This window comes from Thamnophis elegans, chromosome 1, assembly GCF_009769535.1.
Source record: "Thamnophis elegans isolate rThaEle1 chromosome 1, rThaEle1.pri, whole genome shotgun sequence".
Lineage (NCBI taxonomy): Eukaryota > Metazoa > Chordata > Lepidosauria > Squamata > Colubridae > Thamnophis > Thamnophis elegans.
The window spans coordinates 78,239,244-78,260,315 of record NC_045541.1 but is presented as its reverse complement, the minus strand read 5'-3'; the positions used below and the strand labels follow the sequence as shown (position 1 = coordinate 78,260,315).

Genomic DNA, 21,072 nt, shown 5'->3' with positions numbered 1-21,072 from the left:
AGGTTGTCCTGAGACCCAAGCTTGTTTGCCTTGCTGGCTAATGTAATCTTCCCAGGTGCCGTGTGGTGAGATGGACAGAGGGTTAATCCTACCTTTGTTACGTAGAATAGACTGGCTCAGTCTTAATGATCCCTTGACAAAGGTGAGGGGCAGAGTTTCTGCCTCCCTGAGTTTCCACTTCTCTTTTTAGGGAAAATATTCTGCCTTTTTAATATTTCCTAAAACATTTCATTTTCTAGGACAGGGGTGGGTTTTAACTTCCTACAGTCCCTAGATCTTTATGGCACCAAAAGGTTTCCAGCCAATTTGAGAGAAGAACTTGACAAAAAAGAAATATTAAGACTAACACCGTCAATATTTTTCACAAAAATTATATTTTTTCTCTCAGAAATACAGGAAGAAACCAACAACTGAAAATATTGATCAGGCCTATAAGCATAAACACTGCTCCAAGCATTTTCAATTATTTGTTCATTCACTGTGGCCTTAATCCACCCAGAAGCTGTTAAATGCGGCTGCTTGCCAACAAGCAGTTGCCATCCCAAGTTTGTTTTTCATCACAGCTTAATCTGTTTAACATAAGAATCACGCAAGATTTCTCCACCCTTCCATTTGCAAAGCAACTCATGTTTGCCACTTATCTATAAACTGAAAAACCAGTCCTCACTATTTGACAGCACATGACTGTGGCAGTATAGCTTTTATATGGTGAAAGGTTTAATGATTTAATGGAAGCTTCAGGTTGAGTTGATTTCAATCTTGTATAGAAAGTGAATTAAATGAAGTGCATCAGAGGTGGGTTGCAAATCCCGGCGCTACCTGTTCGCTCGTGCTCACGCATGCATGCAATGATCGGGGTGGATGGGTGGGCGGAGTCTCCTGCCGCTGCCGGTTCGCTCGATCTGGGATGAACCAGGAGCAAATCACCTCTGAAATGCATGCCTTAAACTACTTTAAGGTCCATCTTGATGGTGGGTTTTTTTTTTTTAATAATACATGTGAGAAAAACTAACTGGATAATTAGATTTAGATTTGTGGATAATATTGATGAAAATTTAGGACTGAACCAAGAAAAAAAATCCATCTATTTCCCAGAAAAGACATATCTTAAATGTTGTATTATAGCAGGTACAGTACATGCCTCATTTATATTTTAATTTCTTCAACTTTAATGATTCTGTAACAGTTCTATCCAAACCTTTCTTATTACAGCCAAAGAAAACAGACTTGAAAATTTCCTTTTCTAAATTGGAAGGGATATAATGACAAAGATCCAAAGGCTAATTAATTTTACATAACACTATCACTGGTGTAAATTACTTACTATCATGGGTGTATTGCTTACATATCCACACATACACAGTATATATTTGTTTAACAAGATATTCAAATACAGATTTAGATTAAATACCTGTGTGGTTTGTAAGTATACTGCTTAACTGACGAAAATGAACAATACTTCATCGTAAACCTAATTTTATTAGCAATGCCCCATCTTAAAAAACATATCTTTTGCTGTTTTTCCTAGTTAACCAAACTCTCATGTAGAAGATTCCACTTTCATTTTAAATGGAAAGAACAGCTGCAGGATGTATAATTATTTGCAAGCAGTAAACTTTGAAGTAGGCCAACAGCTTTGCTTTTGGTGTGCTGGACAGCTGCCAATTAACACACACACACACACAACACACACACACACACCACACACACACCGATAAAGGACCGGTTGGGAGAAGTAAGAATACAGGATTGTTTGACTGGCTTTTGCAAGCATATCCCCAAATATTCCCTCCCAAGCAAAGAGGAAAACGGGCTGTAAGCTTCTTCTCAATGATACTTTGAGCCTGGTACTGTGTGAGTTCAATCCTAGGTAGAGGCAGATATAAGGTCCCCTGCCTGGCCAGGGGGTTGGGACTAGATGGACCTGCAAGATGCCTTCCAACTCTTTTAATCTGTTACTTCTTAGTTTTATAGCATATTCTATATGTGTGGGAAGGATGATGGAAGGAACTGTTGCTGCTCTTTTCTACTGCCTTCCTGCTAAACTTCTTGCCACTTAGTCCTTCTTTTTCTTCATCTCACTTAAAGAGCCTTACTAAGAGAGAGCAGATGGTTGTCAAATCCCGGGTTTATGATTCTCTGCCCAGCTGAGCTCAAACAATGCTCAGCTCTAATAGAGTTTGTAAGTTCTTGCCTTCTTATACCTTGGATGATGCCCACATTCCTGTTCCACTCCACTTCCCTTGGCCCTGAGGGAGAGATGATTAACAGGTGATATGATGCCATCTTCACATCTGAAGGGGTATTATGGGTAGGTGATGAAGCAAATGTAGTAGTAGGTTGTTGTTGTTGGCTCAAATCAATGAGTTCACATTACAGAATGAGGAAAAGGAGAGATGGGGATGGTGAAAGTTATTTATTAGGAAATTTTAATTTAAAAATAACTTCCTGGTGGCACAAGTGCCGATGGTGGAGTTTGGATGACCATTTCTGTATGAATGGCCTGTTTTGGCAAGGGGTTGGATCTTACTGGCTACGCTAGTGCCTTATTCTGAAACACTTTGTGAACAACAGATCCACTGTGTAAAGATAAGAGTGATTTGAATGAGATGCCTCCTTGTTGGTCTGACAGCTCTTTCCCCTTCTCTCTTCTGTGCTCAATCAGAATAGGATGGAAGGGACCTTGGAGGTCTTCTAGTCCAACCCCCTGCTCAAGCAGGAGACCCTATACATTTTAGACAGGCAGTTGTCAGTCTTTTCTTAAAAATGGTGGTGAAGCAACCACAACTTCTAAAGGCAAGCTTGTTCCACTAGTTAATTATTCTCACTGTTAGGAAATTTCTCCTTAGTTCTAAAATTGCTTTAGAATAAAAAGAGAGAGAGATCCTTTATTAGTTTCCATCCATTCTTTTTTGTCCTGCCTTCTGGTGCTTTGGAAAATAAAATGACCTTCTCTTCTTAATCTTAATCTCTTAATCTTCTTAGTGCCAGCCCCTCAACTACTGGAATACTGCTATTATGTCACCCCTAGTCCTCCTTTTCTCCAGACTAGCCATATCCAGTTCCTGCAACGGTTCTTCATATGCTTTTGTCTCCAGGTCTTAATCATTTAATCATGCTTTAATCAGTCTGCTCCTTTCATCAGGGTGCTATTCTAAGAGGACGCCCAATGCTTTCTGTGTCTACATCGTGTTGCTCAATCAAAGATATCAATCTGCAAAATCTGCTTCTCTTCCTGAAAGACCAATGGAAACGGGGCCATGCAGTCTTATTTTTCACCTTTTTGCTCTGCCCTGTACATCATGTTACAGATACCTACAGTCATGTGTCTGCTGCACTTGCTGCTCATCAGGAGGGAAAGGCTCTTGGTCCACATATTGGGATTGCTGGTCCTCGTACTGGGATTGCTGATAATCAAACTGGGCATGTACTGCAGCAATAATTAGAAAAGCAAAGCATTAATGGTCATGGACTTCACAAGAAAAATTCACCTGCAACAATTCTGCAAAATATTATTGTCCATCTAGTATTTTACTTATTCTCTGGGATATTTATTTTCTCTGTTCATCAATCATCACTTAAAGCAGTTAAACGTATTCAGTGAAATAGAGAAAACAGTATAGAAAACAAGTGCCTGAAGTCATAATTAGTTCACTTCTGAGGGGTCCTTCGTGCTCTCTGAGCTTGGTTGTTTTCTTGCAGACATTTCTCAATCCAAACTAGTTAGCACCGTTAGTACCAAGGACCCCTCATTCCACCCCTGAACTACAAATATTTTCCTTTTTTGGCAGTTCATTTCTCCTTCAAAAACACAGCTGTAGAATGGCTCTTTGACTTGCTGTCTAAAAGCAAGAAAGGAAGGCATTCTAGAGAAATGTTCTGTGAAGTATTTCAGTGTTTTGGCCTCATTATTTTGAAAACCCTATCCTTTCACTGGGCATATAAAATACACTGAATATCCTAGAAGTAGCAGATCAATTTGATCTGATATTTACAAGTATGGCAATTTGTATTTCCTCCAAATTAAATCTCTGTGTTTGTGTGTGTCTGTCTGTCTGTCTGTCTCTCTCTCTCTCTCTGTGTCTCTCTGTCTCTCTTCCTTCATGTATGACAAATCTGCCTGTGCAACTCTGCTGTGGGTGTGCATGCATTTCAACATATATGTGGCAGCTTCTTTAAAATCCATGAAATTTCCATCAGTCAAAATTCACTAAAATCCTATTGATTTCAGTTTTTCTGCTCTATATATGAGTCTTGAAACAATCTACCAAGTAAGGCACATATTTAGTAAGTTATTATTTTTGCAATCCCTCTTGGCATTAATGGTCATAAATACAACATATTTCAAAGACAGTTGTTTCTTTCTCCTTTTTGCTTCATGAACCTGATCATAGTAATTATAGCCAACTGGAATAACCAATATGTAGAACATCTAAAAATGTTATAAAACTAAGTTTTGAGAGATGAAGTTTGCTTGTCTCCATCTAGAACTCAACAGTATCAAAACTTGAGCCACACTAGTAATACATTTTAGTCTAGCATTAACCTTTCTAGTTATGCTCAGCAAGATGCTTCTAGAAAGTCTCTAAGTAGCACAGGGTTAATGGACTCCCTTTCTCTGTTTTCATCCTACAAATGGAAATTTAATTTGTTCTGCCTCTGAACATCGAAGTCTACACATATTTAAGACAATGACAATTCTTTTGACTTGTAACATCATGTTCCATAATTGTGTGCCAGGTGGCAAAATACTTTCCTTAGTCTCTCTTCAATTGTCATGTGTGTATTTCATTGATTATTCTTATTCTAGTACTAGAGAAGGGAGAAACACCTTCTTGAACTTCTTTCTTAAGAGCATTTAGAAGTTTACTAGTTTGAGTCACCTTTTAGTCAACCATTCCCCTAAACTTAAACATTTTCAACTGATTTTACTCCTATAGAACACTACATTGCTAAATATTTTCGCTCTATTCCTTCTTATAAAGAAATAGCCAGAATTGTAGAACATTCTAAATATAGTATATATGTATATATATGTACACCCATGAACTGATTCATAATGCATATTACATTAGTAGTTTATTTTAAGTTAATTGTTACTACAAAATAGCTTACAATTTAAGTTATTTTATATATTTTATTAATTGACTATGGTGGATATGCATGTATGTCTACAGTGTGTTATTAGTTTATATAGAATGGGATGATATTTCTGTCTTTCCAAAATGAATAATGTTAGTGTTGACAGATTCTAATGATTTCATTCCATCTAAATGCAATGAATCAAAATTCTTTGATATTAATCAAATGCAATGTTATCACAATGAGTCCTGAATTTTATGCTGAACCAGAAGCATATTAAAATATGAACTACTGGCATTTTCTTCTTTGATATCACTTAGAAAACTTCCTACCATCTTATTACAAGTACCTTGAATAGAAACTGTGTAAAAGTGTTTTGCAATAACACTGATCTTAATGCTACTTGTCCAGTACGCAATGGAATCTAAATTCAGGCAGATCTGCTAAAGTATCAGTATAGCACATTCCATGTAGCCTACATAAACAGCTCTGTCTATTGTGAGGCATTATTAATCATAATTATTGATAATCAAAGCCCCTGAAATTTCAAAAGAGAGCTGTACGTATTTCAAGTATGAAAGGGATGGAAGAAAACTGGATAGTATTTTCACAAGAATATAATATATAGAGATACTGCTTAAGATAAATATTTCTGGTCATGGTTTCAATCAGTTTTTACATGTTGTAAAGTTTTGAACAGTTTGACCCTCATAATTCCCATCCCGACTTTCTCTAGGAAATGAACTTAGATGCTTTGGAAAACACCCAGAACATAATCTTTTCAGAGTATCTTGTCTCTGTAGATCATATGAAATAAAGTTCTATTCCTTATTTCAAAAATGACTGATAAATTACAGGACAGTACACAATCCCAGGAGGCCATAAAGTTCACATTCCTTGAATGGCTGACAATTTTAAATGCAATTAATTCAATGTTGGATTTCTAATTAATAAAAAATAGCATGAACTTTGCAATAGACTCCAAGAACTTAACAATCTTATTACAAGCCACCTAAACAATGCAGTGTTTTTATTTGCCTTATTAACCTTCTTACATTTGTAACTTTCTACATTCACATATGAAACAGTATTTATTCTTGCAGAAAAAAAATGTACATAAAAGAGAGAATTAATTTTCTATGCTTTGTAATGCACCCGCTCCATTAACGACTGGTTTGTCTTTTCTTTCTAGCATTTTTATCCATCAAAATACTGCTCAGTGTGTCAATGCAAGCTGGAATTGGCGATTGATAGGAAAACTCAAGCAAGTGTTTTTCAAGTCCTGATAACATTTAATGAGGCAAAGCAAAGAAAACAGTGTAAAAGCATCAGACCTTCAAGAAGCCAAACATTTGCTGAATGTCTTCCAAATGATAGGAAATGAACTTCTCTTAAAGTTTCCTACCTTTCTGATGGCTTAAGATGATCTTAGTATCCATAGTGGTATTCGGGTCCCCCTGCCTGTCCCCATCCTGCCTGGGGAGTTGGCAGTATGTACCATGGGCTTCTGAGAACCCACTTGTCTTTTGATGCCTCTATATAGCAGGCGTGTGGACTCTGGCTGAGTTCCCAGATAGTTTCACAAGCTCCCAGAGAGGTGGAGTTTCAGAATCTTTAGCAGGTGCACAGGTTGTGAGAGGATGCTGTTTTACTTTATTTGGAGTTGCTATGGCCATTGAAGAAACTCAGATGAAATGAAAAGCAAAGGTCACAACGTTTTTTTGCCACTTAATAGAGTTAAAGAGAAGATGCAATTCAAGGATCTTCCCCTTCCTGAGAGTCATGGTGGAGTAATGGTAAAGAGGCTGGGCCCATGTTCAAGTTCTTCCTCAGCCGCAGGAGCTCACCAGATGACCTTGGGTCATGAACCTTTGCTTAACCCAACTTCCTTCTCAGGAATTTTGTTAATAAGGAAAAACGGGAGGAGGAAACACTACAGATATTACTCCTAAATGACGCGTAAAGATTGGGTGGGCTGTTTCTATCCTTAATACTCAAGTTCTAAATAACTTTTAAATAAATACTCATGCTGAAAGTAGCAGTCACTAGAACACTATTACAGAACAAAAATAGAAAGAGACTAAAGATTAAAGATTCCTTAAAAACTTCCAGGCAACCTAGGTCAAATGCTAAATTAACAGAGATGTAGATGTTTTAATTGCCACATTTAGATAATGTCTTTAAAAAGGTTTTGTGTAAGGGTGAAAACAATATATGAAAAGGTATAATTGAATTTTCACTGAGGGGAAGAATGAAGGAAACTATGTCAAAACCACAAAGCAATAGCAATAGCAATAGCAGTTAGACTTATATACCGCTTCATAGAGCTTTCAGCCCTCTCTAAGCGGTTTACAGAGTCAGCATATTGCCCCCAACAACAATCCGGGTCCTCATTTTACCCACCTCGGAAGAATGGAAGGCTGAGTCAGAACTGCAGTCAGTCAGCTGAAGTAGCCTGCAGTGCTGCATTTAACCACTGTGCCACCTCGGCTCTTAGACCCTGAACAATATCAAAAAGTGAGTAAGTAAGTAATAAGTAAGTAAGTAAGTAAGTAAGTAAGTAAGTAAGTAAGTAAGTAAACAAACAGCCAAATAAATAAATAATAAATAAACAAACAATAAATAAATACCTTACTTCAGTATGCTAGGGAAGGTTTTCCCATAGGGAAACAACAGCTTCCCAAGCCTGCAACTTGGATTAATTTCGTTTAATTAACCTTGTGCAGCTACTAACCAATAAAAAAACCGCGATGTAAATTAATTTTTTTAACATTAAACGGGGCATTGGAGGTCTAGTCCAACCCCCTGCTCAGGCAGGAAGCCTACATCATTTTCAACAAATGGTTGTCCAATCTCTTCTTAAAACCTCCAGTGTTGGAGTATTCACAACTTCTGGAGGCAAGTCGTTTTACTGATCGTTCTAATTGTCAGGAAATTTCTGTTAGTGGAGATTGCTTCTTTCCTTGATTAGTTTCCATCCATTGCTTCTTGTCCTGTTTGGAGAATTAGTTGATGCACCCTCTCTTCTTTGGTCTGCCTCTTAGATATTGGAACACTGCTATCATATAGTCCTTTATTTTATCCAAATAAACATACACAATTCTCATATGTTTTAGCCTCTGGTGCCCTAATCATCTTTGTTGCTCTTTTCTGTATAGATCAATACAATAATTCAGTAAACGTATCTTTCCAGACATATTACAATATAGTACCTGAATCAGAGCAGGGGCTGGTAGTCTGTGCAATTAACAGGGAACACTATAGGATCTCAGATGATGGCACAGATGTTGAACAATGTCACTTTCCAATATCTTGCAAAGTTAACCATGTGACTCTTGTAAGATTTGAGATTTTGCCATTTAAAAAATAATGATAAAACAAATTTAATTTCAAGAATCTTTGGTTTCTACTTAAGTGTTGATGGTACTTTGGTGTTGATTGTCTCTATGGCTGCTCGTTAGGAAGAAAAGACAGAGGAAACTCTGCCTATAGCTCTAGATATAAAATTATATGCATTTATCCCATTCAGGTGCTTGTCTAGATGTCTAAACCCTCCAGTTTCATGGTGGCTAAGCAGGTTTTCCAGTATATGCAGAATGTAAAGGTTTTTACTCTATGCTTTGCGTAAAGAGCTATTACTCTTTTCCTCAATCACTTGGTTAAATTAGTTCTGCACTTTTGCAATAACTCATCTTAAAAAGATGAATTTATTAACAATACTAGTAGTCCATACTGGGCATTTTGGTTTTTTTACATAAGATTATGAATTTCACGTGGTCCTTCTTGTCACACTCTATCTCTTCCTGAAGAAGAGGATTCAAATTTCCCAGATCCAGCCCTGTTCATGATTCTAGGAGGTGTTTAAATTTGTTGGCCCAATGTGGCTGATACCAGAAAGCTGAGATGGTTCAGGTCTAGTAAGTATTGGGATCGAAAATCAACAGGAATCCCAGGGCTTTAATGTAGATTAGGAAGTTTTAAAAAAAATCTGAAGGAAATGGTAAACCAACTTTGTATTAGTAGAAAGGAAAATCCACACATTTCCATGAAATCCCCCAAAAAGAGCTCAACTCCAAAGAGAAATTTCATTCCATGTCATGGATTTGTTTTAAACTAGAAAATGTAATGAGAATCATACCACACCCAACTTTCTCTTTCCAAAGTGACAGAGAAAATAATGTTCTCACACACACCAACAATTGATAATATAAAAAAGTATGTACTGTAGGTATAATTACTCACAAAGTTGAGGAAACCTATGAGGCTGGCGTAGAACTAAGCAAAGACAAAGAATTGCAGTTCAAACAAATGGGACTCGGTAACAATGACTTTGTAAATTACATTGTTAAGAATGCTTCCAGTGACTGGAAAGCGGTGAGGGGGAGATTATGGCATAGTTGAGAGACTTGACTATCCTAAACAAACAAAATAATCGAGTTCAATATTTACATCTGAGCCAGGTTACTTGTTTTCAATCAGCCACTCATCCTAAAATAAGCAAAACCAAGTAGTTATTTGCTAGTGGTAGGCACACCTACAGGGCTGGGGTTACACTTATACCCATATGTTCATTGAAGATTACTTAGTTTGCTCAGAATCAAGTAGTAAAACTTTTCTGGAATGAAACACCTTTATTTGGTAGTGGAGACTGGCTACTAATGAGCATAAATGATTTGAAAATTGCCTTCACTCTACATAGAACAGGGAGTGAACCTCCAGCTGTTAAATCCAACTATATTTCGCAGTTTCACTTCATGTAGTCCTTGGCCTAATTTCAAATGAAGATGAGAGAGAGAGAAGATGGGCAGTTCCACCTACTTGTGATCTCACCCAACTATTGCATATTGTGGCCATAGCAGTTTTCTCAAGGAATGTAGACCTTGCGGGAGAAAAGTTTGCTTATTTTTTTATTTAGACAAAGTAAAGTTAAGGTAAAAACCAATTTTTCCTCTGACATGTCAGCCATTTACTCTGATTATTGCTTGAACCTGGGAGTTGAACAAGTTGGATTAATGGGCAAACCTGCTAATCAGGTAGAACAGGTGCATCATTTGATAGATAAATTCAGGTAATATATTAAGTGAAACTATATAGTTAACCCAAGTGCTCTCTCTGAGACCATATGTGTGGAATGTACTAAAAAGGGGGAAAAAACCAATTAAAGAGGAGGCATACCTTTCTATTTCCAATCCCAGCTGTGAAAGTTAGGACCAATAGACATGGCTACCTTTTCCTCTAGTTTGTTGATCCTGTCATTTGTAAATAAAATGAAAATATTATAAATGCTAATCAAGTTCATTAACACCCTTCCATAGGAAGTTGCATCTACTTCAGGTCCCCTGTTAAGGAAACTATCAATGCTTTGGAAAATGGTGTATCACTAACACAGTACAAAAGAGATCTTGCCTTCTTTGCTTACATTAAGCAAGATAAAATAATTAATATTGTTTTAAGAATAATATGTCTGTTATTGTGAGAAAAAAATAAATCTGTCTACATTTTTTTTTCAGCTGAAGAAATGTTAACAGTGTTTTTCAATAATCATTTCCCATGATGATCAGTAAGATAGATTAGGACATTCAGACTTTGGAGAATTAACCAAATCTCTCTAATGGCCTTGTAGTCTAGGTTTCTTTTCTTGTTGCAGATCATAGCAGAAAGAAAATAAAACTATACTGGGGTGAAATGTCAGTAATTAAGCTAGCAGATATTGGCATGAAAGATGACCCTGCCTCTCTTTCTCATGAGATCTCATCACTACAGAAGCTGGCCGGAATGAAAAGGTTGACCTGGACTATATTCATGTGAAGGCTATTACCTAATTTTGAAAGAAGGAAGTCCCACACAGCTTTCCATGGCTCCCCCCACCACATTTTATTTGCTTAAAAGACAGCAGAAAGCATTTTCAGTCAAGTTTTATTTAGACAGTCAAGCAGCTTCATTTTTGAGCCTCAAGCATCTAATAGGTTTGCATTCTTTTCCTAACAGTCCCCCCCCCCAAATAATACCTTTACACAGGTGGATATTGAAGTACAAAATGTACTTATTTATCAAATGTATACACCACCGCTCTCCAATATCTGAGTAACTCTAGATGGTTTCAGATTTAACAGAGTTAAAACAGTATTAAATATAGAATTTAAAAGGTGGAGGGACCCCCCCCCCAAAATTTCCTACCATTCTTTGATCCCCAGGCCAGTTGGCAGAACCACTCTTCATGTAATTGGGACAAGACAGTTCCTCAAACAGCTTGGTTTCATGTGATAAAGGGCCTTAAAAGTGGTAACCAACATCTGGAATTGGACCTGGAAGCAAACTGGCACCCAATGCCAGGTTACACAATGGAGGTGTTACATGCAACAGCCTCAGAGTTCCCAAAACTGTTCATGCAACTGCATTCTACATCAGTTGCAACTTCTGAGTACTCTTCAAGCCCCATGTAGAGTGCATTGCAATAATCCATATGGGAGATGACCAGGGTATGAGTGATTGAAAGAAGTGTTCCAGAACCATGAAGGAGAACAATTGGCATGAAATTGAGCAAAGGTGAATCACCTGAGCAATTGTGAATCCAGGAGAATCTACAGATTATTCATCACATTCATCTGGGTCAGTGCAATCCTATCAAAGATCAAGGATGGCAAACCCCCAGAATCAGATGAAGAGGACCCTCCTCTTCCACAGCCACTCTGTATTACATGGGTTCAGTTGAAGCCTGCTATTCCTCATACAATCCTTCACAGCCTCCAAGCACCACAAAATACATCATTGCATCACATAGTTCACTCAGGACAGAGATATACAACTGGTATCATGTACATACTGATGGTACTTCATCCCATGGTGATGGATTACCTCATCCAGCAGCTTGATGTAGATGTTCAAAAGCAATTGGGAGAGTACTGAGCCCAGGATCACCCACAAAGCAGGAGCCACAGCCAAACCTCTGCTTCCTATCAATGACAATTGGGACCTGCTTCTGAGAAAGGGGGTGAACAGCACAAAACTGTTCCCCCCACCCCAACTCAAATCTGTTTTGGTAAGCTCAATTTTAATTCATCAACTGAACGATTTTGGCAAGTCAAAATTTTAATTTATAAACTGAAGTGATGTTCCATTGAAAATTACAAGAAGTAGTGGCATAAAAATTATTGAAGGCAAAGTTTTTCAGTAAGACCTATGATGATTGTGAAATGCTGTATTAGATTGGATAGGGACATGGTGGCTCAGTGGCTAAGATACTGAGCATGTCAGAAAGGCCAGCAGTTCAGCAGTTCAAATCCCTAGTGCCACATAACGGAGTGAACTCCCATTACTTGTCCCAGCTTCTACCAACCTAGCAGTTTAAAAACAGGTAAAAATGCAAGTAGAAAAATAGGGACCACCTTTGGTGGGAAGGCATTCCATGCAACTTCAGCGTTTAGTCATGCTGACCACGGAGACATCTTCAGACAGTGCTGGCTCTTCGGCTTTGAAACAGAGATAAGCTAGACCTAGAGTTGGGAACAACTAGCATATAGTGCAAGGGGAACCGTTATCTTTACCTTATAGATAGGATCCATGGATGGATAACCCAGAGGCCCTAGAAGTGTTGAGATGAAAGAGAGAGCTCTTTGCTTGAGAGAAAGAAATCTGATCTCAAATTCCATTAACACCTCCTTGGGGAATGTGGCAGAAATGTGATCAACTCTTTGCTCCCTAATGTATTTAGTTAAGAAAATTTATATAGCTGTCCAATTCCAGGTGACTTGCAAGGATAAAAGTCCAATAAGAAAGCAATAAAAGACTGTAACCCCCCACCCATCCTCTGGTGACAACAACCAAATGAGCCATTTGATGGGCTCCATCACACTCTGGAGTCCTAAGGCTCATTGCAAAAACCAGTTCTCTTTGCAAAATAACGACACAATGCAGGGCCAATCTTATCTCTTTAATGCTAGATTTCTCTTGCTGGGAGAGATAAAAGAAGAAAATAAGGTGTGTAGCAGAGGCAGACCAGGGAGGCTTTGGATCCATAGATATTCCAGAAAGAAGATCCATGTTAAAAAAACACTTAAAGCAGATAGGTTGGATTGGGCTTCCAGCTGTCTAGTAACACTTTATGAAATAATGGTTTAGGAATTGCAAATAAACCCTTAGTGTATAACTTTAATAGAGTTGAAACTCAAACATCCCACCACATATGATAATAGGAACTAGTCATTGCAACAAACGCTACTCAAGAGATTTGCAATTAAAGTTTTAGACCTTATCCCACAGAGGAGGTTCAGGTTAAACATGGAAATTATGTTTTCATAATGTGTGATTTCATTTTCGCATGGAGTGCACTTAGGCTCACTTGAGTTAAAAATAAGAGTTGAAACCTGCAGTAATCTTACATTATAAAAAGATTTTCCATTCCCTTCTCATTAAGAATGAATAACTTCAAATCCTGGAGCCTAGAAAAGCAAAAGCAAATGGAACCAAATTGTCTGAATTTTAAAAAAGAAACCACCAGCCGAGGTGGCGCAGTGGTTAGGGTGCAGTACTGCAGGCCACTTCAGCTGACTGTTATCTGCAGTTCAGCGGTTCTAATCTCACCGGCTCAAGGTTGACTCAGCCTTCCATCCTTCCGAGGTAGGTAAAATGAGGACCCAGGCTGTGGGGGCGATATGCTAACTTTGTAAACCGCTTAGAGAGGGCTGAAAGCCCTATGAAGCAGTATATAAGTCTAACTGCTATGCTATTGCTATATTAGTCTAATAGTGAGTAAATAGCACTTTTCTATTAGTTATTTCAGGGCTTTACAGTAAATAATATCTGGCCTGGAAAATTTTAACCTAATCTTGAGTAGGATATGCCTAGATTATGTCAAGATGTCCTTGTTTATTGAAAAAAACTTCTTTTATTCATTGTCATAGCTGTGTATGTACACATTTCAAGATTATACCCTTTCCTACAACCTGACATTCTTATCAAAATGATGATTGGCTCCTGCAATTTATAACCAGATTGCCATTTGCGAATCTTTAGAAGAGAGTGGATGATTGGTCTGACTCGTTATCATATTTGTTTAAGAAATGTGTCAGCATTCCGAGTAACACATCTGCTAAAAGCAGAACTCCAAGGCAGGTAGATCCATCAAAGAACATGTTTATCAGATACATCATATCAGCACAGCTAGTTAAAAATCAACTCTAAAAATTCCTGCAGTTTTCCCCTAATTAAAAGAGTAAATATTTCTTTCCCAGATGTCACCAGTCACATTGTCCAATGAAAGTAGCTGGGAGGCTGCTTGATCACTCCTCTCCTCCTTCACTTGCCAGCTGTTGGGATGACCTTGATTCCTACAAGAAAACATTTTGTTTGATTGATAGCCGGTTTATCTACTTCCCCCCTCCTTTCCCCCTTTCGAAGTTCGTGGCAAACTATGAGGCAGGAAAAGATTCAGCCAGGTTCCCTTCAGAGTTGAAAGATTGACTAAACTCATTGATACATGTAAAAAGGCTTAATCAGAGCAGTAGGTGGGTGAGATGAAGAACAAAAGGTACGAAGAGGAAAATACAACAAAATTACCAGGAGGGTAAAAATACCCCCCAAAACCAGAGGGAAGGCAAATTATCCCAGCAGCTGTATGTTGTAAAGCAGACAAACATTAGTGCACAAGATAATCTACCTGTTAATGACTACTTTTACTTCAGCTGCAATAACACAAGGGCTATCAATAGATACAAACTTAATGTAATCTGTTCTAATCTTGATTGCAGGAAAAACGATTTCAGCAATAGAATAGTAAATGTGTGGAACACCCTACCTGATCCTGTTGTTAGTTCCTGTAACCCCCATATCTTTACCTTAAGCTGTCTATCATGCACCTACGCATTTCTTAAGAGGTCCCTAAAGGAACCTGCATAAGCGCACCAGTGTGCCTCAAGGTTGACTCAGCCTTCCATCCTTCCGAGATGGGTAAAATGAGGAGCCAAATTGTGGGGGGCAATAGACTGACTCTGTAAACTGCTTAGAGAGGGCTGGAAAGCACTGTGAAGGTGTATATAAGTCTAAGTGCTATAGTGCTATTGCTATGAGCTTTTCATAGATTTGCTGTGCTCGGCCTCTTATCAGTAATCTCTAGACGGAGTGGCTGCTTATATGAATAGATTGTCATCTTCATGCCAGAGAGAATCTTAGAAATGAAAAAGAAGAGGAAAAATCCAGATTATCCAGTGACCTGAAATTATTTTATGATGCAGTGAAACAATATATAGCTAATAGCAATGGAATAACTTGCGACAGAATGATTGGCATGTCTTAAGCCTGTTCTCTCTCCACCTAAGAAAGTCAACTGGGACAAACAAGGTACAGAGATCAGCCACATTTTTGTTTTCCACTCCCTGCTTCAGTCTATGAAAATGCCTCTTTTACTTTTTTTATTGAAAATTTTGAGAAAAAAACCTTTTACAAATGTTTACCTCCCTCCCTCTACCCTCCCCACCCAAACCCCACCCCCCAGTCTCCCTCCCCCGCTTCCCAGAACCAATACAGGGTATAAATCTTTAACAAAGATATTCTAAGGTAAACTTAAAAAGAAAGTTAGTATCATCTTTCATTTGAGCTTTAACTCCTCTTTGCTAGGCTAGCTCTAAACAGATTATATCATTCCTTGTTTCTTCAGTCATAAACTAGAATTTCTTAGTCCCATATTTATTTGGAGTATAGTCAATCCATCTTCTCCACTCCAGTTTATATCTCTCATTTGAATGGTCCTTGAGATATGCTGATATTTTAGCCATCTCTGCTAGGTTTGTTACTTTTAGTGTCCATTCTTGAATAGTAGGCAAATCTTCCTTCTTCCAGTATTGTGCCACCAGCAGTCTTGCTGCGGTTATTAAATGCAAAATCAGGTTAATCTCTACAACTGTACAATCAGTAATTATACCTAACAAAAATAACTGAGGGGTAAACTTTATCCTTTTTTTAAGAACATTTTGCATAATCCACCATATTTTTATCCAAAATGCTTTAACCTTTTTACGAGTCCACCATATATGATAGTATGTAGCATCAGCACAATCACATCTCCAGCATTTAGGTTGTAAATTCGGATACATAGAAGCCAGTTTTTTAGGATCTAAATGCCATCTTATAAAACATCTTATAAAAGTTTTCTCTCAAATTTTGGGCTTGTGTAAACTTTACATTTCTTACCCAAATCTTTTCCCATGTATCCAACATTATTGGTTCTTCAACTTTTGGGCCCACTTTATCATACAGTCTTTAACTAATTCTGTTTCCGAATCCATTTCTATTAATGCATTATATAGTCTCTTTATATGCATGAACTTTGATCTCTAATTTATTTTAGAAAATTATCCTCGTCTTGCATAAACCTATTTTTGATCTTTTTTCCATCTGGCCTGTAACTGCCCATACTGAAACCATGTTTGAATTGCCTTTTCCTCTTTTAATACATTCAAGGGTTTTGATTGTAGTACACCTCTTTCTAAGGTAAGAAGCTGTCTGTATGTAATTACATCCTGTTTTTGTACTATATTTATGTTTTCTATTGCGTGTCTAGGAATTATCCTAGTATCTTATCATTTAGTTTGTACTGATATTTTTTCCAAACCTGCAGTAGAGCATTCCTGCTAAATGCCTCTTTTACTTTTGTCATACATTTATTATAAATAAGGATGTCTCTCCATGAGAAACCACAGCATGGAAGTACAGATTATGTATGTAGTTCATTTTTCAAAGCCCATGTTGCACACTCCAAAATACAGTCAAAATGTAACTCTTTAATTTCATTGGAGATATGAATATGTGCTCTTCATGATGTATTTAACTCTGGCAGGATCACTTTCATTATTTGGAAAAGATTTCTGATTGTTTCCTTCCCCGCATGCAGTACTTTGGAAATATCTTTCATTTGCTTAAAGCTGTTTTCCTGTTTTATCCCCCAAGAATTCTCAAGCTGCTCATTTAAGTCAGCAGGAAATGTAATCTAAAATAATTGATAAAACAGAAGTGATGCAATATTGTAAAAATAACTTTATTTCATAAGTGTTTGTATTTCTGTGCAGGTGATTTTGCAATATTAAAGGAGATCCCTACATATCTTCTTATCAATTTCTTCTGATAGTTAGACTATATAATTAAGATTAAATTACTGGAAAACTCTGACATATTTCTTGAGTAAGAATTAATACTCCAGATATATGCAATGAGTCATTCAGCTTCCATTGTCTAAGAGTGATTGAAAGAAGGGTTTTAGCACATAAGGTGGTCTGAATTTACTGAAAGGAACATATATGCATTCATTTTCCTTGCCAGCCATTAGCTGTCAAATGGTTCACAAACTTTGTAGAATTGTTCTTAACTGAATCTAGGATCATCCTAACCTCAAAACTCTAGATTTATCCACAGCAGATGGATCCAGACATGATAGTTGGAGGGAGGGGAGGGAAGCAGTTGAATGGATGGATACTGTCTCATCTCTACCACACTTTGCATTAACCTGTTCAGACAGGATGTGATGGAATTTGTATAAACAGAAGCAAAATCACATGAAGTAGTATCATTTTATAAATCCTTGGTAAGACCACACCTGGAATACTGCATCCAGTTTTCATCACCACATTACAAAAAAGATCTTGGGAAACTTGGGAAAGACTTTGGGAAAAAATGCAAAGAAAAGCAACTAAGATGATTGAAGTCTTGCAGACAAAAGCGTATGAAGAATGATTACAGGAATTGGGTATGGCTAGTCTAAAGAAAAGGAGGACTAGGGTTGACATGACAGCAGTATTACGGTATCTGAGAAGTTGGCATAAAGAGATGGGGGGAGCTTTTTTACCAAATCTCCCATAGGCAGGACAAAAAACAATGGATGGGAACTAATTAAAGAGAGAAGCAACCTGGAATTAAGAAGAAACTTCCTAACAATTACTTCCTAACAATAAGAACAATTAACCAGTGGAACAGCTTGCTTTCAGAAGTTGTAGATGCTTCATCACTGGAGGTTTTTAAGAAAAAACTGGACATCTACCTGTCTGAAATGGTATAGGGTCTACTGCTTGAGCAGGGGGTTGGGTTAGAAAACCTCCTAGGTCCCTTCCAGTTCTATTCTGATTGAGAATGTGAGAATGACCTCACAAGATGGGGAGAAGAGTTTTTGCCTAAAGAATGATCAAACAGTCCTCAACTATGTAATGGGTAGAGAAAGAAATTTAGAAAGGATTGCCCTTCCTAATCAGAAGGAAAAACAGATAGAGGAAGGTCAGACTCACAAGATTCTGTTAACGTAATCCTATAACAAAGTAAAATTAGTTCATCTTGTAATCCTCAAAGTCCCCTACATTTGTGCATGCTAAATCTCCTTTCCTGCTCCTACCTGAAGTATAAAGGAAGTTTTGAACTATAATGATTTTCCTTTGCCCATTTGACTGGAATTTTGTTACTTTGAAATTCAGAATTGCTTAAATAAAATTTAAAGCTGCCTGAAAAATAAGAAAAAGGGCACATCTTTTGCAGAGAACAAAACTTTCAGAAATTTCAAATTTCCATAGGAAATGAGATTAATCATCATCAACCTGCTTTCCTCGACCTCTGACAACTGCAACAAGAAGCCCTAACAAGAAATGTGCTCTAAAATTGTATTAATCAAGGTCATTTCATTGATCTTCTAAAGCATCAATGTTGGGTGCCTTTCATCCCTAAGAAAAATAAGGAAGTAGCATCCCATCTAACATCATGGCTGGGCTAAGAAAGAAATGTGTAGAACATGGTGTGTCCACAGTCAATTCACTTTTACAAGTTGGCTACTCCACACAGCTATAAACACCTCTTTGGACATGTCTTCATCTATGATATCCCCTTTTGTTGCCAGCCTCTGCCATGCAAATGTGGCTATTGAGAAGCCCTCCAAGCATTCCTGAGCTAACAGCTATCAGAAGTGCATTTAAACTCATAAGCAAACCAGTGCAACTGGTATAACAACTCTGAAAATACATAAAGTAGTGTATCCTCCATATATAGGGGAGTCTAGGAGATTATTAACCCAAATCTAGAATTATCTACTTGATCCGCTATGTGCTAGTCAGGCACTTTTAGAATGGGATGGAATGAGTCTACAAAGGGAAGGTGATGTGATAGGACTCTAACACAGAGGTTCCCAGGAAGGAGATAGCACATTCCAAGCCAGAGTGGGGGAGTGGGGGAGAGACAAGAGATAGCACAGTCTAGGGATGGATCATGGGAAGAGGATGGGATTTTGGGTATCTCCTAGGGCAGTGATGGCTAACCTTTTTGTCCTCACATGCCAACATTGTGTGCATGCTTGCCCACACCCATAATACAAAGTGGGAGTGAACCCCCATGTGTCCATCCCCCTGCACATACGCACACAGCCCCCCCCCCCCCCCGTGCCCCATTTTGGGCCTAGCAGGCCTCCCTGAAGTCTCCTGGGATCAAAAACATGGCACGGGGGGCGCCTCCCCATGCTCCCTGCTGTACATGCCTATGCTGTCACAGATGCTATGGCTGCCTTGTATGCAGCTTTATTCCTCTCTAGCATTCATCTCCATTGTTCAGTGATGCATTTCCTGCCTTTCTAGGATTTATCTCTATTTACTCCTGTGAGGCACTTCCTGTTTCTGTTAGATGTATATATAGTTATATTTTTGATGGCTGTTAGAGTGTTTTGCAGAGACTCGAAAATCAGCTGCCTGGCGGGAGGCACATGCATGCTTGATGAAGCTCAACTGGGGTGATGGCTCGCATGCCAGCAGAGAGGCCTCTGCATCCCACCGGTGGCACGCATGCCATAGGTTCATCATCACGATCCTAGGGTATATCCCTTAGGTTAGAGTAATTTAGCTTTAGTCTGGCAAGATTCTATCTAGTCAGTGATTCTCAACCTGTGATCCGTGAACCCCTAGGGGGCATGATGTCATCAGAGGGGGTTCGTGAAGGCTTGAAGAAATGTTATGATTTAAATATTAAGTCCGGATGGGGGGGTCCATGGTCGTGGCCTGTGAAGACAAAAGCGAGTCTGTGGTAAAAGCTTCAATAAAAGGTGACCATATCTTTTGTTGCAATTCATACACAATGTACCTCTGCAACAAAGTATTTATAAATTGCAAATAATATCAAATTTTCCATTCACTGAATAAATGGGGCCAAAAATTCATCTTTCCGTTGTTGAAAGACTAGTCTGTTGGCAACAAGAGTGAGGAGAATCTATGTTGTCCAGGGATCAGTTTTTATGTCATCATTATGTCCAAAAGAATACGAACATTCGAAAATGTCAAACCTTGTCTCAAAGCCAAATTAATATGTGAGAGAAGGTAGGGATTTTTTTGACTACGAACACTGTATGCAACGTGCCAAAAGCCTTTCAGTTGTTCTCATATTAATATTGACCCAAAGGGTTGGTTTAAGATGTTAACTTTATCTCACTGACAACTTTATTGATAAAGCACCAAAATGACTGTAAGCATTTCACTTTTTGTTGCAGAAGTGGCATAAGCATGATGCTTTATAGAGGCTGTGGAATGAAAGAAAAAAATAAATAAATCAGGCATTTTGTTGGAATGTTGGAATTTAGATTAATGGTGGGGTTTAAGGTAAATGTGGGTGACCCACTTTAGCTCTTTTTTTCTCATCTGGAGCACCTGGGAGTGAATACTAAAAAGTAAATTTGCTTTTATGGTGTGGGTCTAGGTGGCTTGGAACACCTTTGTATGCTCATGCATTTGTTCTGAATCATTAAATTAAATGGGTGGGAAAGTCTTGCAGCACTGGCAAAGGTCTGGTTTCATTTCACTTAATCTGACAAATTGACTGTTGTAGAATGATATAAATCTAAAGCTTTCCATTGATTTCTACTGACATCAAGGGCACTCTATGCAACATTTGTTCCACCTTAACATTGCAGTTTCCCCCTGTTTCTGGGTCCCAAAACTTCCTTTCTTAATATATTTTGGAGTAGAGGTGAGATAATCTACTTTGAAG

The 21,072-nt window shown here is 38.1% G+C and overlaps 1 protein-coding gene across 1 annotated transcript in view; it reads right to left on the bottom strand.

The window, feature by feature from the left end:
- MUC5AC (mucin 5AC, oligomeric mucus/gel-forming) overlaps positions 1-6,574 on the bottom strand; it is an 81,500-nt gene extending 74,926 nt beyond the window's left edge. Inside the window, 2 exon segments of the mRNA XM_032212770.1 lie at positions 3,320-3,430; positions 6,488-6,574. Of these exon segments, the coding sequence (XP_032068661.1) occupies positions 3,320-3,430; positions 6,488-6,521 (145 nt within the window). The 5' untranslated portion in view covers positions 6,522-6,574.
- Positions 6,575-21,072: the final 14,498 nt, after the last annotated feature.